General features: G+C 46.1%; 1 protein-coding gene across 1 annotated transcript in view; it reads left to right on the forward strand.

Moving 5' to 3' along the window:
* The window catches only part of cdh15 (cadherin 15, type 1, M-cadherin (myotubule)), a 98237-nt gene that overhangs the window by 73621 nt on the left and 6500 nt on the right, over window positions 1-18116 (forward strand). Inside the window, exons 8-10 of the mRNA XM_063067533.1 lie at window positions 574-827; window positions 6547-6689; window positions 14459-14695. Coding sequence (XP_062923603.1) covers window positions 574-827; window positions 6547-6689; window positions 14459-14695 — 634 coding nt within the window. The remainder of the gene's footprint in view (window positions 1-573; window positions 828-6546; window positions 6690-14458; window positions 14696-18116) is intronic.

Below are 18116 nucleotides of genomic sequence, written 5' to 3' on the forward strand. Positions count from 1 at the left end.
AAAATTTTATTTTTTTATACTGTATAAGTTTTCAGCTATGCTTTGGCTTTTATCTGTTCTGCATACCACTCATCTGCTTCAATAAGCTGCACTTCCCAAGGCTGGCAGTAGATCAACATCTCCTTAATTACACAGTGAACAATAATCAAGGACATTACATGGCTCCTGTAGCATACCAACATATAACAGAGCACTGTGGGATTTTACAGGTTCCATTTTGTTACATTACAAGATTAAATATATAAAAACTCAAAGTTTTGAATATACTTCCGCAGGAGAGTGTGTGAGGGTGGGAAGGGTGCAGTAGGGGAATGGGTGGATAGGGAGTGCTGGGTGGGGGAGTATGCATTCTGGGACTGACTGGTTTGGAGGGTGACCGGTTGAGGACAGGGTTGGAGAGATGGGCTGCTGGACTGGCTCTGCAGGAGTGTGGAGTGTGGGTGGTGAGTGAGTTTAATGTGTTGTGATTAGGGTTGGAGAAGTGAGAGTGGGTGGGGTGAGGAATGTGGATGAGAAAGTCCAGTATGGACTGACGGAGAGGCTGACTCTGTTGTTCTCTGTGTCCTGTGTCAGAGGCTGGACTATGAAACAACAGACAGACACATGCTGACAGTGGAGGCATGGAACTGGGCACCGCTGAGTCCTGCGGCTCGAAACTCTCTCCTCTCCACTGCTCAAGTCACCATCATACTCACTGATGTGAATGAAGCCCCCCGCTTTGAGGAAGACCCCCGCGTGCTGCATGTGCCCGAGGGGATGAGGGAAGACAGGGTGCTGACCGTGTACACTGTGACTGACCCTGACATCACCCAACCGCAGAACATAAGGTCAGTGCCACCTTCCATAACCCACACCAGTAGAAACCCCTGGTGGACTTTCACTCCAGCCCCTGAAAGTTACCCCAGCTCCCACACAGAGTAACCTCCTCATGCAACAAACTGCTCAACCAATTCAGCGACTTGCCACCATCACCGGAGGGAAATAGTCCGTCAACCAGGAGAAGGTCCATAACATCGACCACCCTTCTGCCTCCACAGATGCTGCCTGACTGCTGACACAATGAGTTCCCCCACTCATCACACCTCACACTGTCCTCCCTCCTGTGTTGTGATGGTCTTCTGGGATCAACTGATTATTCACAAAGTCAGATTAATACAGCAACGAAACAGGCCCAGTGCCAACCGCAGCACCCTCCCCGCTAGTCTCAGTTGCCTGTGTTTTGCCCATAACTCACCGAGCCTTGATCTCCGTGTAACATTCTTAAATGTTGCAAAGGTACCTGCCTCAGCCACTTCCTGGCAGCTCATTCTAGGTACTCAATACCCTGTGTGTAAAGGGGTTACCTCTTGAGTTTCTTTTAAATCTGTCCCCTCCTGTATCTATGCCCTCCAGTTCTGGATGCCATGACCCATGGGAAAAAGACTATGGTCATCCAACTTATCCATACCTCACAAGATTTTATAAATATCTGTGTGATCCAAGGAATAAATATCTAGTGTGACCAATCTCTCCCTAAAACTCAGGCTCTCCAGTCCAGACAGCATAAATCTCTCTTGCACTCTCTCCAGCTTGACAATGTCTTTCCTATAACAGGGTGACCAAAATTGTACACAATACTCTAACTGCAGTCTCACCAACAACCTGTATAATTGCAACAAAATGTTCCAACTCCTAAACTCAATGTCCCGACTGATGAAGGATAGCATGCTAACCGCCTTCTTCACCACACTGTCTACTTGTATGGCTATTTTCAGTGAACTATGCATCTGTAGTCCTAGGACCCCATGTTGCACAACATTTGTCAGTGCCCAGGCGCTCACTGTACAAGTCTTACACTGGTTTGAATATCCAAAATGCATCACCTTACACTTAACTAAGTTGAAATTCATTTGTCATTTCTCAACTCCTCTTCCTGACTGATCAAAATCTCTTTGTACCCTACTTCACTATCAACTAAGTCAAAGAGGGAGTTTTCACTCTTTAAGAAAGGAGGAAGGCAGCAGAAAGGAAATTATAGACCAGTTAGCCTGACCTCAATGGTTGGAAAAATGTTGAAGTCAATTGTTAAGGATAAGGTTATGGAATACCTGGTGACACAAGACAAGATAGGACAAAGTCAGCATGGATTCCTTAAGGGAGAACCCTGCCTGATGAACCTGCTGGAATTCTTTGAGGAGATTACAAGTAGGATAGAGAAAGAGATTGCAGTGGATGTTGTATATTGCTACTTTCAGAAGACCTTTGACAAGGTGCCACACATGAGGCTGCTTACCAAGTTAAGAGCCCATGGTATTACAGGAAAATTACTGGCGTGGTTAGAGCATTGGCTGATTGGTAGGAGGCAGAAAGTGGGAATAAAAGGCTCTTTTTCTGGTTGGCTGTCAGTGACCAGTGGTGTTCCGCAGGGATCGGTGTTAGTACCGCTCCTTTTTATGCTGTATATCAATGACTTAGATGATGGAATAGATGGATTTGTTGCCAAGTTTTCAGATGATACAAAGATTGGTGGAGGGGCAGGTAGTGTTGAGGGAACAGGTAGGATGCAGAAGGACTTAGTATAGGAGAATGGGCAAGAGAGTGGCAAATGAAATACAGTGTTGGAAATGCATGGTCATGCACTTTGGTAGTAGAAATAAATGTGCAGACAATTTTCTAAAGGGGGAGAAAATCCAAAAATCTGAGATGCAAAGGGACTTGAGAGTCCTTGTGCAGAACACTCTAAAGGTTAACTTGCAGGTAGAGTCAGTCGTAAGGAAAGCAAATGCAATGTTAGCATTCATTTCAAGAGGTCTGGAACACAAGAGCAGGAATGTGATGCTGAGGCTTTATGAGGCACTGGTGAGGCCTCAACTTGAATATTCTGAACAGTTTTGGGCTCCTCATCTGAAAAAAGATGTGCTTTCATTGGAGAGGGTCCAGAGGAGGTTCACAAGGATTACTGCGGGAATGAAAGGGTTATCATACTGGGAACATCTGATAGTTCTGAGTCTGTACTTACTGGAATTTAGAAGGATGAGCAGGGGGAAATCTCATTGAAACCTTTTGAATGTTGAAAGGCCTAGAAAAAGTAGATATAGAAAGGATGTTTCCCATGGTGGGGGAGTCTAGGACAAGAGGGCACAGCCTCAGGATAGAGGGGTGTCCATTTAAAACGGAGATGCGGAGAGTTTTTTTAGCCAGAGGGTGGTGAATTTGTGGTATTTCTTACCACAGGCAGCTGCGGAGGCCACGTCGTTGGGTATACTTAAGGCAGAGCCTTTCTAAAAACCATCTCATAGGCATTCAATAAACTTACTCACTTGCGATTTTCCCAAACAATCTGCATATCGACATCTCACATGACTATCATAACATTGCCCTTTTGACACACCTTTTAGAAACATAGAAAACCTACAGCACAATACAGGCCCTTCAGCCCACAAAGCTGTGCTGAACACGTCCCTACCTTAGAAATTACTAGGGTTACCCATAGCCCTCTATTTTTCTGAGCTCCATATACCTGTCCAGGAGTCTCTTAAAAGACCCTATCATATCCGCCTCCACCACTGTCACTGGCAGCCCATTCCACGCACTCACCACTCTGCGTAAAAAAACTTACCCCTGACATCTCCTCTGTACCTACTTCCAAGCACCTTAAACCTGTATCCTCTTGTGCAAGCCATTTCAGCCCTGGGAAAAAGCCTCTGACTATCCACACGATCAATGCCTTATATTATCTTGTACACCTCAATCAGGTCACCTCTCATCCTCCGTCGCTCCAAGGAGAAAAGGCCGAGTTCACTCACCCATTCATAAAAGCCACGCTCCCCAATCCAGGCAACATCCTTGAAAATCCCCTCTGCACCCTTTCTATGGTTTCCACATCCTTCCTATAGTGAGGCGACCAGAACTGAACACAATACTCCAAGTGGGGTCTGACCAGGGTCCTATATAGCTGCAACATTACCTCTCGGCTCTTAAACTCAATCCCATGGTTGATGAAGGCCAATACAACATATGCCTTCTTAACCAAACAGTCAACCTGCGTAGCAGCTTTGAGTGTCCTATGGACTCAGACCCCAAGATCCCTCTGATCCTCCACACTGCCAAGAGACAGGTTTTTTATCACCGGCATATGACGTGAAATTTGTTAACTTAGCAGCAGCAGTTCAATGCAAAACATAATATAGCAGAGAGAAAGAAAAAAATAATAAATAAAGTAAAGCGTAATAATAAATAAACAAGTAAATCAATTACATATATTGAATAGATGATTAAAATGTGCAAAAACAGAAATACTGTATATTAAAGAAAGTGAGGTCATGTCCAAAACTTCAAAGTCTATTTATGAATTGGATGGCAGAGGGGAAGAAGCTGTTCCTGAATCACTGAATGTGTGCCTTCAGGCTTCTGTACCTCCTACCTGATGGTAACAGTGAGAAAAGGGCGTACCCTGGGTGCTGGAGGTCTTTAATAATGGACACTGCCTTTCTGAGACACTGCTCCCTAAGATGTCCTGGGTACTTTGTAGGCTAGTGCCCAAGATGGAGCTGACTAGACTTACAACCTTCTGCAGCTTCTTTCGGTCCTGTGCAGTAGCCCCTCCACACCAGACAGTGATGCAGCCTGTCAGAATGCTCTCCACAGTACATCTATAGAAGTTTTTGAGTGTACTTGTTGACATGCCAAATCACTTCAAACTCCTAATAAAGTATAGCCGCTGTCTTGCCTTCTTTATGACTACATCAATATGTTGGGACCAGGTTAGATTCTCAAAGATCTTGACACCCAGGAACTTGAAGCTGCTCACTCTCTCCACTTCTGATCCTCTGTGAGGATTAGTATGTGTTCCTTTGTCTTACCGTTCCTGAAGTCCACAATCAGCTCTTTTGTCTTACTCACGTTGAGTGCCAGGTTATTCTGCCATCATATTTGACCTACCAAAATAAACCCCCTCACACTTATCTGGGTTGAACTCCATCTGCCATTTCTCAGCCCAGTTTTGCTTTCTATCAATGTCCCACTGTAACCTCTGACAGCCCTCCACATGATCCACAACACCCCTAACTTTTGTGTCATCAGCAAATTTACTAACCCATCCCTCCACTTCCTCATCCAGGTCATTTATAAAAATCATGAGGAGCAGGGGTCCCAGAACAGATCCCTGAGGCACACCACTGGTCACTGACCTCCATGCAGAATATGACCCATCTACAACCATTCTTTGCCTTCTGTGGGCACAAACCAATGTCCCCTTAGATCCCATGCCTCCTTACTTTCTCAATAAGCCTCGCATGGGGTACCTTGTCAAATGCCTTGCTGAAATCCATATGCACTACATAACTCAACCCACAAAGATTCAACATCTTCCAATCCTATGACACATCTTTCTACTGATTTAATGCCATTCTTTACCAGCAGAGACACACCACCCCCTCTGCCTACCTTCCTAACCCTCCGATACAACGTGTAACCTTGGACATTCAGCTCCCAACTACAACCATCCTTCAGCCACGATGGCCACAACATCATACCTGACAATCTGTAATAGTGCAATAACATCATCCACCTTATTTCTTATACTCCGTGCATTGAGATAGAACCCTTTGAGTACTGTATCTGCTGTTTTTTTGATTCTGCATCCTTAATGCACTGATACTCACCCTGCTGGCTGCAATTATGTCCTATCATCTGCCAGCCCTTCCTGACAGTCTGACTGCAAGCTATCTTTGCTTTTTTACCATCCAATCTACTGAGTCCCTTCACTCTGGTTCCCACCCCCTGCCAAATTAGTTTAAACCCTCCCCAACAGCTTTAACAAACCTGCCCGTGAGAATAATGGTTCCCATTGGGTTCGGGTGCAATCCGTCACTTTTGAACAGGTCATACCTGTTGTTTGCCCCATCTCTGTGAGTTCTTTGCTCCATCCCTGTGCGCTCCCCCCCCCCGTCTCTATGCATTTCCACATCTCTATGCATTTCCCCTGTTTCTGCGAATTTCCCCTGTCTCTGTGTGTTCGCTGTCTCTGTATGTCCCCCCATCTCTGTGCGTTTCCCCATCTCTGTGAGTTTCCCCGTCTCTGTGAGTTTCCCGTCTCTGTGAGTTTCCCCCGTCTCTGTGTGCTTCCCCCGTCTCTGTGTGTTTCCCCGTCTCTGTGTGTTCCCTGTCTCTGTATGTCCCCCCATCTCTGTGCGTTTCCCTGTCTCTGTGCGTTTCCCCATCTCTGTGCGTTTCCCCGTCTCTGTGCGTTTCCCCATCTCTGTGTGTTTCCCCGTCTCTGTGTGTTTCCGTCTCTGTAAGTTTCCCATTTCTATGCATTCCCCCGTATGTTTTTCCCCTGTCTCTGTGAAATTTCCCTGTCTGTGTTTCCCCAGTCTCTGTGTTTCCCCCATCCCTGTACATTCCCCCATCCCCATGTGGTTTGTCTCCCGACCCTGTGCATTTCCTCCCCCACCGCCCCCATTTCTGTATGTTGGTCCCCGTCTCTGTGTGTTGTCTCTCCCTTCAGGAATTCTGCTACACTTTCTGTTGCCTCGGCCCGTTAACTCTGTGCTTCCTGTGTTGCAGTTACCATATCCAGTACGATCCCGCAGACTGGCTGACAGTCGATGTTAACAGCGGTGAGGTTGTTCTGCGGCAGAACATCAGGCGGCAGTCACCATTCCTGATCAACCACCAGTACATCGCCCTGATCACTGCCACCGATGACGGTGAGAGGGTAGTGCGGGCAACAGGGAGGGAGGTTACCATCACGGGGCGGGTGAGGATACAGCTTTGTATTTGTACAGCCGTTTGCAAGGCCCGTGTCTACCACCCATTCCTGCCCACACAAAGCTGGGGGACAGGCACCTCTTAACTGCTGCAGTCCTGCTGAGCAGAGAGTTCCGGTGTTTAGACCGAGTGAACGTGAAGAAGCAGTGATATACTGTATGAAGGTCTGGCACCACACTACGGGATGCAAGAGGGAGTGCAGAAGGGATTCACCAGGATGTTGCTAGTAATGGAGGGCTGTTGTTAGAAGGAGAGGTTGGGTAGGCTGGGTTTGTTTTCACTGGGATGTAGAAGGTTTATAAAATGACGAGGGGCATCGATCCTTTTACCAGGCAAGAGAAGCCTAGAACAAGAGGGCACAGGATTATACTCAGAGATCTGAGGGATAAACTTCTCACACAGAAGCTGCTGGGCATCTCTAATGATGGAGGAGGAGGGTATAATTACTATGTATGTGGACAAAAAGCATGTATACAGAGGATATGGACCTAATGCAAGCAAAAACTCCAAGTTCAAAGTTAATTTATTACCAAAGTACATAAATATCACCATATACTACTCTGAGATTCATTTTCTTACGGGCATACTCAGTAAATACAAAAAAAAACACAACAGAATCAATAGAAACAATAAAAAGACGGGCAAACAACTAATGTGCATAAGGCCAAAAGATGTAGGAGCAGAATTAGGCCATTTGGCCCATCAAGTCTGCTCTGCCATTTCATCATGTCCCATCCAATTTTCCTCTCAGCCCCAATCTCCTGCCTTCTCACTATATCCCTTCATGCCCTGATCAATCAAGAATCTATCTGTCCTAAATATATATAAAGCTTTGGCCTCCACAGCTGCCTGTGGCAAAGAATTCCACAGATTCACCACACTTTGGCTAAAGAAATTCCTCCTCATCTCTGTTCTAAAAGGACACCCCTCTATTCCTGTGTCCTCTTGTCTTTGAAACTCCTCTTCGTATCCACTTCATCAAGGCCTTTCATAATTTGATAGGTTTCAATGAAGTCACCCCTTATTATTTGAATTCCAGTGAATACAGGCCCAGGGCCATCAAACACTGTTCATATGACAAGCCATTCAATCCTGGAATTGTTTTCATGAACCTTCTTTGAACCCTCTCCGGTTTCAGCACATCCTCTCTGAGGTAAAGGTCTGTACTGCAGGGGGAAAGAGAAGAGTGGAGGAGTAGTGACAGGGGACTCAAAAGTCAGACAAGAGATTCTGTGGATGTGAACGGGACACCCAGATGGTATGTTGCCTCCCGGGTGCCAGGGTCAGGAATGTCTTGGATCATGTCCGCAGCATTTTGGAGAGGGAGGGGAAGCAGCCAGATGTCTTGGTACAGATTGGTACCGATGACGTAGGAAGGAAAAGCAAAGAGGTCCTGAAGAGAGAATTTAGAGAGTTAGGTAGAAAGCTGAGAAGCAGGACCTCCAGGGTAGTAATTTCTGGATTGCCACCAGTGAGGGTAGAAACAGGATGGTTTCGCAGATAAATGTATGGCTGAGAAGCTGGTGCAGGGGCCAGGGCTTCAGATTCTTGGATCACTGGGATCTCTTCTGGGGGAGGTGTGACCTGTACAAAAGGGACGGGTTGCATCTGAACCCACGGGGGAACAATATTCTCACAGACAGGTTTGTTGGAGATCTTAAGGAGGGTTTAAACTAATTTAGTAGGGGGTGGGAACAGGAGTGAAGGGACTCAGGATAGGATGGATGGAGAAAAAGCAAGGACAGCATGCAGTCAGACTGTCAAGAAGGGCAGGCAGGTGATAGAACATGACTGCATCCAGCAGGGTGAGTATCAATGCCTTAGGAATGCAGAATCACAAAGGGTGGGAAATGCAGCAACTCAGAGTGTTACATCTCGATGCACGGAGTATAAGGAATAAGGTGGGTGATCTTGTTGCACTTTTATAGATTGTTGAGTATGATATTTTGACCACCACCAAATCATGGCTGAAGGATGGTTGTAGTTGGGAGCTGAACGTCCAAGGTCACACACTATATTGGAGGGACAGGAAGGTAGGCAGACGGGATGGTGTGGCTCTGCTAGTAGAGAATGGCATCAAATCATCAGAAAGATGTGACATAGGATCGGAAGATGTTGAATCCTTGTTGGTTGAGTTAAGAAAATGCAAGGGTAAAAGTACCCTGATGGCAGTTATATACAGTCCTCCAAACAATAGCATAGCTGGGATGTGGACTACAGATTACAGTGAGAAATAGAAAATGCATGTCAAAAGGGCAATGTTATAATAGTCACAGAGATTTCAAAATGTATGTAGGTTGGGAAAATCAGGTTCGTAAAGGACCTTAAGAGAGTGAATTTGTTGAATGCCTATGAGACGGCTTTTTGGAGCAGTTTGTCATTGAGCCTACTACGGGATCAGCTATACTGGATTGGGTGTTATGTAATGAACTGGAGGCTATTAGGGAGCTTAAGGTTAAGGAACCCTTGGAAGCCAGTGATCACAGTATGAATGAGTTCAACTTGAAATTTGATAGGGAGAAAGTAAAGTCTGATGTAGCAGTATTTCAGTAGAGTAAAGGGAATTACAGTGATATGGGAGAGGAGTTGGCCAAAGTAGATTGGAAGAAGCTGCTGGCAAGGATGTGAGCAGAGCAGCAATGGCTTCAATTTCTGGAAGAAATGAGGAAGGTGCAGGACAGATCTATTCCAAACACAAAGAAATACTCAGATGGCAAAATAGTACAACCGCGGCTGACAAGGGAAGTCAAAACTAATGTAAAAACAAAAGAGACGACACATAACAAAGTAAAAATTAGTGGGAAGATAGAGGATTGTGAAGCTTTTTAAAACCTAGGGGGCAAGTAAAAGAATCATTAGAAGTGAAAAGATTAAATATGAAAGCAATCTAGCAAACAATATCAAAGTGGACAGTAAAAGCTTTTTCGAGTATATAAAAAAATAAAAGAGAGATGAGAATAGATATAGGACCACTAGAAAATGAGACTGGAGAAATAATAATGAGGGACAAGGAGAAAGCAGATGAACTAACTCAGTATTTTGCATCAGCCATCACTGTGGAAGACACTAGCAGTGTGCTGGGGTTGAAGGGTGTGAGAGAAGAGAAGTGAGTGCAGTTACAAGGGAGAAAGTGCTCAAAAAGCTGAAAACCTGAACATAAGTCATCTGAACAAGATGAACTGCACCCTAAGGTTCTGAAAGAGGTAGTGGTAGAGGTTGTGGTGGCATTAGTAATGATCTTTGAAGAATCATTGGACTCTGGCATGGTTCTGGAGGACTGGAAAATTGCAAATATTCCACTCTTTAAGAAAGGAGGGAGGCAGCAGAAAGGAACTTATAGACCAGTTAGCCTGACCTCAGTATTTGGAAATATGTTGGAGTCAATTGTTAAGTATGAGCTTATGGAGTACTTGGTGACACAGGACAAGATTGGACAAAGTTGGCATGGTTTCCTTAAGGGAAAAACTTGTCTGATGAACCCGTTGGAATTCTTTGAGGAGATTACAAGTAGGATAGGAAAGGTGTATGCAGTGGATGTTGTATATTTGGACTTTCAGAAGGCCTTTGACAAGGTGCCACACACGAGGCTGCTTACCAAGTTAAGAGCCACATGGTATTACAGGAAAGTTACTAACATGGTTAGAGCATGGGCTGATTGATAGGAGGCAGCGAGTGGGAATAAAAGGATCCTTTTCTGGTTGGCTGCCAATGACTAGTGGTGTTCCACAGGGTCAGTGTTCGGATTACTTCTTTTTATGCTGTATATCAGTGATTTAGATGATGGAATAGACGGCTTTGTTACCAAGTTTGTAGTTGATACGAAGTTTGGTGTACTGTTGAGGAAACAGGAAGACTACAGAAGGACTTGGACAGATTAGGAGAACGGGCAAGAAAGTGGCAAATGAAATACAATGTTTGAAAATGGATGGTCATGCATATTGGTAGAAGAAATAAGTGTGCAGATTATTTTTAAAACAGGGAGAAAATCCAGATATCTGAGATGCAAGGGGACTTGGGAGTCCTTGTACAGAAAATCCTAAAAGTTAACTTACAAGTTGAGTTGGTGTTGAGGAAGGCAAATGCAATGTTAGAATTCATTTCAAGAGTTCTGGAATATAAGAGAAGGAATGTGATGCTGAGGCTGTATAAGGTACTGGTGAGGCCTCACCTTGAGTATTATAAACAGTTTGGGCCCCTCATCAAAGAAAAAATGTGCTGGCATTGGAGACGGTTCAGAGGAGGTTCACAAGGTCCACCAACAGGTCAACAGAGGATGCCATCTCCACGGCACTTCACTCTGCCCTGACCCACCTGGATAGCCCCAACTCTTACGTCAGAATGCTGTTCATTGACTTTAGTTCGGCATTCAATACTGTGATCCCCTCCAAGCTGATCACCAAACTTCACCAGCTTGGTATCAGCATATCCCCCTGCAATTGGACCTTGGACTTTCTGACTAACAGACCCCAATCAGTTAAGTTAGACAACCTCTCCCCTTCCACTCTCACCCTGAACACCGGCGTGCCTCAAGGCTGTGTGCTGAGCCCTCTTCTGTACTCCCTTTTCACCTATGACTGCGTTCCTGTACATGGTTCTAACTCCATAATCAAGTTCGCAGATGACACCATGGTGGTTGGCCTGATGAGAGGAGATGACGAGACGGCCTACAGGGACAAGGTCCAGCACCTGGCCACATGGTGTGCCGACAACAACCTGGCCCTTAACACCCAGAAGACCAAGGAGGTCATTGTGGTCTTCAGGCATGCCAGGAATCACACTCACGTCCCCATCTACATCAACGGAACTGCAGTGGAGCGTGTATCAAGCTTCAAATTCCTTGGTGTCCACATTTCCGAGGATCTCACCTGGTCCCTGAACTCCTCCATCCTGATCAAAAAGGTGCAACAGCACCTTTATTTCCTGTGGAACATGAAGAAAGCTCACCTCTGTCCCAGGATACTGACTGACTTTTACCGCTGTACCATTGAGAGCATACTCACCAAATGCATCTCAGTGTGGTATGGCAATTGTCCTGTATTGGACCGCAAAGCACTCCAGTGTGTGGTAAAAACTGCCCAGCAGATTATCGGCACCCAATTGCCCACCTTTGAGAACATCTACCATAAACGCTGCCTGGGCAAGGCGAAAAGCATTATCAGGGATGCATTTCACCCTAACCATGGACTTTTTACTCTCCTCCCATATGGTAGGTGCTACAGGAGCCTCCGCTCCCGCACCAGCAGGCACAGGAAGAGCTTTTTCCCTGAGGCTGTGACCCTGCTGAACCTCACATCACAGCGCTAAGCAGTGTTGCACCCATATTGTACTGTCTCAGTACTTTTATATTTATGTGCTGTAGCACTTACTTTTTATTCACAGTTATTTTGTAAATAACACTATTCTTTGCATTTCTAGTCAGATGCTAACTGCATTTCATTGGCTTTGTATCTGTACTTGGCACAATGACAATAAGGTTGAATCTAATCTAATCTAATCTAAACAAGGATGATTCCAGGAATGAGAAGTGGAACAAGTGCTACACATGCCCTTACACTTCCTCCCTTACCACCATTCAGGGCCCCAAACAGTCCTTCCAGGTGAGGCAACACTTCACCTGTGTGTCGACTGGGGTGATATACTGCATCCGGTGCTCCCGATGTGGCCTTTTATATATTGGCGAGACCCGACGCAGACTGGGAGACCGCTTTGTTGAACATCTACGCTCTGTCCGCCAGAGAAAGCAGGATCTCCCAGTGGCCACACATTTTAATTCCACATCCCATTCCCATTCTGACATGTCTATCCACGGCCTCCTCCACTGTAAAGATGATGCCACACTCAGGTTGGAGGAACAACACCTTATATTCCGTCTGGGTAGCCTCCAACCTGATGGCATGAACATCGACTTCTCTAACCTCCGCTAAGGCCCCACCTCCCCCTCGTACCCCATCTGTTACTTATTTTTGTGCACACATTCTTTCTCTCACGCTCCTTTTTCTCCCTCTGTCCCTCTGAATATACCTCTTGCCCATCCTCTGGGTCCCCCCCCCTTGTCTTTCTTCCCAGAACTCCTGTCCAATGATCCTCTCGTAACCCCTTTTGCCTATCACCTGTCCAGCTCTTGGCTCCATCCCTCCCCCTCCTGTCTTCTCCTATCATTTTGGATCTCCCCCTCCCCCTCCAACTTTCAAATCCCTTACTCACTCTTCCTTCAGTTAGTCCTGATGAAGGGTCTCGGCCTGAAACGTCGACTGCACCTCTTCCTACAGATGCTGCCTGGCCTGCTGCATTCACCAGCAACTTTGATGTGTGTTGCTTGATTCCAGGAATGAAAGTTTTCATAGGAAGAACTATTGATGGCCCTTGCGTCTGTACTCACTGGAATTTAGAAGGATGTGGGATGGGATCTGATTGAATCCTTTCAAATATTGAAAGGCCAAGACAGAGTAGATGTGGAAAGGATGTTTCCCATGGTGGAGGAGTCTAGCAAGAGGGCATTGCCTCAGGATAGCAGGGCGCCCATTTAAAACAGAGATGCAGAGAAATTTCTTTCAGCAGTGGGTGGTGAATTTGTGGAGTTTCTCAGGCAGCTGTGGAGGCCAGGTCGTCGGTAATATTGAAGGCAGAGATTATTCATTGGCTATGGCATTAAAGGTTACAGGGAGAATGCCGGAGAGTGGAGCTGAGAAGGAAAAAAAAGGAAAAAAAGCAGATATATATCTTGAGCTTTTCTTTCCTTTGCTTTCTCTGAGTGAAACTTCTCAAATGGTAGATGAAATACAGTGTCGGGAAGTGTATGGTCATGCACTTTGGTAGAAGAAATGAAAAGGTTGACTATTTACTAAATGGATAGAAAATACAAAAAAACTGAGGTCGCAGGGACTTGGGAGTCCTTGTGCAGGATTCCCTAAAGGTTAATTTGCAGGTTGAGTCTGTAGTGAGGAAGGCAAATACAATGTTAGCGTTCATTTCAAGAGGACTAGAATATAAAGCTAGGATGTAATGTTGAGACTTTATAAAGCACTGGTGAGACCTCATTTGGAGAATTGTGAGCAGTTTTGGGCCCCTTATCTTTGAAAGAATGTACTGAAACTGGAGAGAGTTCAAAGCAGGTTCATGAAAATGATTCCAGGATTGAATGGCTTGTCACATGAAGAGTATTTGATGGCTCTGGACCTGTATTCACTACAATTCTGAAGAATGAGGTCTGACCTCATTGAAACCTAGTGAATGGTGAAAGTCTTTGATAGAGTGGATGTGGAGAGGATGCTTCCTCTGATGGGAGAGTCTAAGACTGGAGGACACAGCCTCAGAATAGAAGGGCATCCTTTTAGAATGGAGATAGGGAGGAAATTCTTTAGCCAGAGAGTGGTGAATCTGTGGAATTCTGTGCCAGAGGCAGCTGTGGAGGGCAAGTCTATGTATATTTAAAGCAGAGGTTGATAGCTTCTTGAATGGTCAGGGTATGAAGGGATACAAGGAGAAGGCAGGAGATAGGGTCTGAGTGGAAAATTGGATCAGCTATGATGAAATGGTGGAGCACAGACTCGATGGGCCTAATTCTGCTCCTATATCTTATGCCTTACGGTCCGGGGTAAAGTTTCCCAGGGGTTAAACCCATGGCTAATATCAGTTGTACCATCTTGGTGAAGCAGAGCTGAACATTAGACTGTAGTCGTGTTTCAGGCAACTGTGTTTCTGTCCACAGGCAAACCACCGCACACGGCAACAGGAACCCTGGAGATACATATCACCGAAGTGAACGATTATGCACCAGTCCTGCACCCGCAGGTGGCTTTTGTCTGCAGTCAGTCAGCAGGGATGGGGGGAGTCATCGTTTGGGCAGATGATGCTGACCTGGACCCACATGCCAAGCCCTTTCATTTTGAGATTGTTCCTGAAAATTCCCAGATTTCCCAGAACTGGACAGTACAGCTCCTCAATGGTACGTGCTTGACAAACTACGGAGGTGGGTGACAGGTCCATCCCTCAGTAATGAACACCCACTTGGCTGAGAGCAGCCATCACTGCAAGAAAGGGAAACAATCAGATTAACTTCTACCTCAGCACAGGAGTCCACCACTGTTCAGTACAGAAACAAGCCCCACCCTCAGTCAACTTGTGCTGCTCCTGCAGTGGTAATGTGAGACGGGACGGTGTAAGGGAGCTTCCACTCTGTGTCTGACCATGGGAGTGTGTGTTGGGACGGTGTAGAGGGAGCTTCACTCTGTGTCTGACCCCGGGAGTGTGTGATGGGACAGGGTAGAGGGAGCTTCACTCTGTGTCTGACCCCAGGAGTGTGTGATGGGACAGTGTGGAGGGAGCTTCACTCTGTGTCTGACCCCGGGAGTGTGTGATGGGACAGTGTGGAGGGAGCTTCACTCTGTGTCTGACCCCGGGAGTGTGTGATGGGACAGTGTGAAGGGAGCTTCCACTCAACATCTGACCCCAGGAGTGTGTGATGGGACAGTGTGGAGGGAGCTTCACTCTGTGTCTGACCCTGGAGTGTGTGATGGGACAGTGTGGAGGGAGATTCACTCTGTGTCTGACCCTGGAGTGTGTAATGGGATAGTGTAGAGGGAGCTTCACTCTATATCTGACCCCGGGAGTGTGTGATGGGATGATGTAGAGGGAGTTTCAAATCTATATTTGACTCCAGGAGTGTGTGATAGGATGGTGTAGAGGGAGCTTCACTCTGTGTCTGACCCTGGGAGTGTGTGATGGGATGGTGTGGAGGGAGTTTCACTCTGTGTCTGACCCTGGGAGTGTGTGATGGGACGGTGTGGAGGGAGCTTCACTTGACGCCTGACTCTGGGAGTATGTGGCGGGACGGTGTGGAGGGAGCTTCACTCTATATCTGACCCTGGGAGTGTGTCATATAGTCACAATGGTTACAGTGGGTGATTTCTGGGGATGGTGGATCCCCCTCCCCGAGGGAATTGACTGTTTTATAGACAGTAATAATCATACTTTAATTTGAATTTGTTCACTGTGTTGTAAATATTTAATGTTTGTATTTTGTGTATTATTGTGTAAATAAACTTTTGTAGCTTTGTAAAAGAAAAATGGACAAGTCCAGGCTGACCACATTGTCCAGCTTGTCAGTGCCAATTCCCTGCATTCAGCCCATATTCCTTACGCTCCTCAACTCCATGTACATAGAGATGACTCTGTTGTACCTGCCTCAGCTACTTCCTCTGGCAGTTCATTCCATATAGTCACCACCCTCTGAATGAAAAGGTTGCCCATCAGGTTAATCTTTTCCCTATATCCTAAGGTGTTGCACTTTGGGAGGACAAACCAGGGTAGGACTTACACAGTGAGCGGTAGAACACTGAGGAATGTGGTAGGATAGAGGGAACTAGGAGTATAGATCCATAGTTCCTTGAAAGTGGCCCCCAGGTATATAGAGTTGTAGAGGAAGCTTTTGCCACTTTGGCCTTCATAAGTCAAAGTACTGAGTATAGGTGTTGGGGTTGTATGTTGAAGTTGTACAAGACATTGGTGAAGCCTAACATGGAGTATTGTGTGCAGTTTTGGTCACCTACTTGCTGGAAAAATGTCAATAAGATTGAAAGAGTGCAGAGAATTTACATGGATGTTCCCAGGACTTGAGGATCTGAGTTTTAGGGAAAGGTTGAATAGGTTAGGACTTTATTCTCTACAGCAAGGGTTCCCAACCCTTTTTTAATGCCATGGACCCCTACCATTAACCAAAGGGTCTGTAAACCCCAGGTTGGGAACCCCTGCCCTAGACCATAGGAGAAGGAGGAGGAGAGATTTAATAGAGGTATGCAAAATGATGACGGGTAGGGTAAATGCAAACATGCTTTTTCCACTGAGGTTGGGTGAGAATAGAACTAGAGGTCATGGTTTACGGTGAAAGGTGAAATGTTTAAGGGGAACATGGGGGGATCTTCTTCACTCAGAGGGTGGTGAGAGTGGAACGAGCTGCTGGTGCAAGTGGTGGATGCAGGTTTGATTTCAATATTTAAGAGAACTTTGGATAGGTACATGATGGGAGGGGTGTGGAGGGCTTTGGTACAGGTGTAGGTTGATGGGACTGGCATGGACTAGAAGGACCTGTTTCTATTCTGTGACTTTGTGACCTATGCCCCCTAGTTTTCATCTCCCCTGCACTGGGTCAAAGACTGTGACTGTGCACCTTATCCCTGCTTCTCGTCATTTTAAAATTTCTATAAAGTTGCCCTTCATTCTTCTGTGTTCCCAGGCTGACTAACCTCTCCCTCACTTGATTAAAATCTATTTGCCACACCTCAGCCTAATTCCCCAAATGATCAAGATCCCCTTGTAATGTATGAAACCTTCTTCACTATCAACAACACCTCTCAATTTTGTGTAATTCACATCCACATCATTTATATAAATAGAAATAACAAGGGTCCTAACACTGCTCCCACCCTGTTTCTTGGAATGGAGACACTGGCCTCCATTCCAAGAAACAAGCTTCAACCACCACCCTCTGCTTCCTACCTCCAAGCAATTGGGAATCCACCTAACCAGCTTGTTCTGGATTCCATAGAACCTATCCTACCATGCGAGACCTTGTCAAAGGCCTTGCTAAAGTCCAAATAGACAACCGACTGCCTTACTCTCATCTTCTTGTTTACTTTTTCAAAAAACCCTAACAGGTTCTTCGAGCACAATTTCACACACACAAAACCATGCTGGTTGCTCCTAATCAGACGCTGTCTATCCAAATGCTGGGTGATGCTGTCCCTCAGACTTCCATCCAGTAACTGATGTCCAGTAAATGAAGATCCACAATCTTTGTTCATTCATATCTTCCAACTAACTTCAATCAGTTGCTCCTAGCCTTCAGTTATCTTGTTCCAAGCTGTTCCGCTTCTGCCCACAGACAAAACCGCTCACCTCCTTACCCAGTGAACCCTCTCTGAACCACCTCTGACATCCAATGGGGATTGGGGGGTGTAGTCTCACAGCTTCCCTACCTTTATACTCCAGCCCTCGAATAGGCCAGCAATCCATTCGCCTCCCTTCTGTGTCGAGCATTAGGACCCCAAATCGCTTGGTGCTGCAGCTTTCTGTATTTTTCTCATTGCCCATTAGCAACAAGGTATCAGGTGAGAGGTGATCTGACAGGTAACTTAACCCAGAGGGTGGTTTGTCTGTGACTGAGCTGCCAGGTGAAGTGGCTGAGGCAAGTACACTGGGGTGGGCTGAAGGGCCTGTATGACTAAGGAAACAAGCTATTTACCCTGCTTAAGACTGGTCCACCCCAGGTGTCCAGACACAGCTGCCCTGCTGGGGTAAAGCCGAGAGGCCTCTGAGCTCGGAGCCGGACGGGGCAGACTGGCAGTGCCAATGTGCCAGTACCAGGCTGC

The sequence above is a fragment of the Mobula hypostoma genome, chromosome 14 (assembly GCF_963921235.1).
Source record: "Mobula hypostoma chromosome 14, sMobHyp1.1, whole genome shotgun sequence".
In the NCBI taxonomy this organism is placed as follows: Eukaryota; Metazoa; Chordata; class Chondrichthyes; order Myliobatiformes; family Myliobatidae; genus Mobula; species Mobula hypostoma.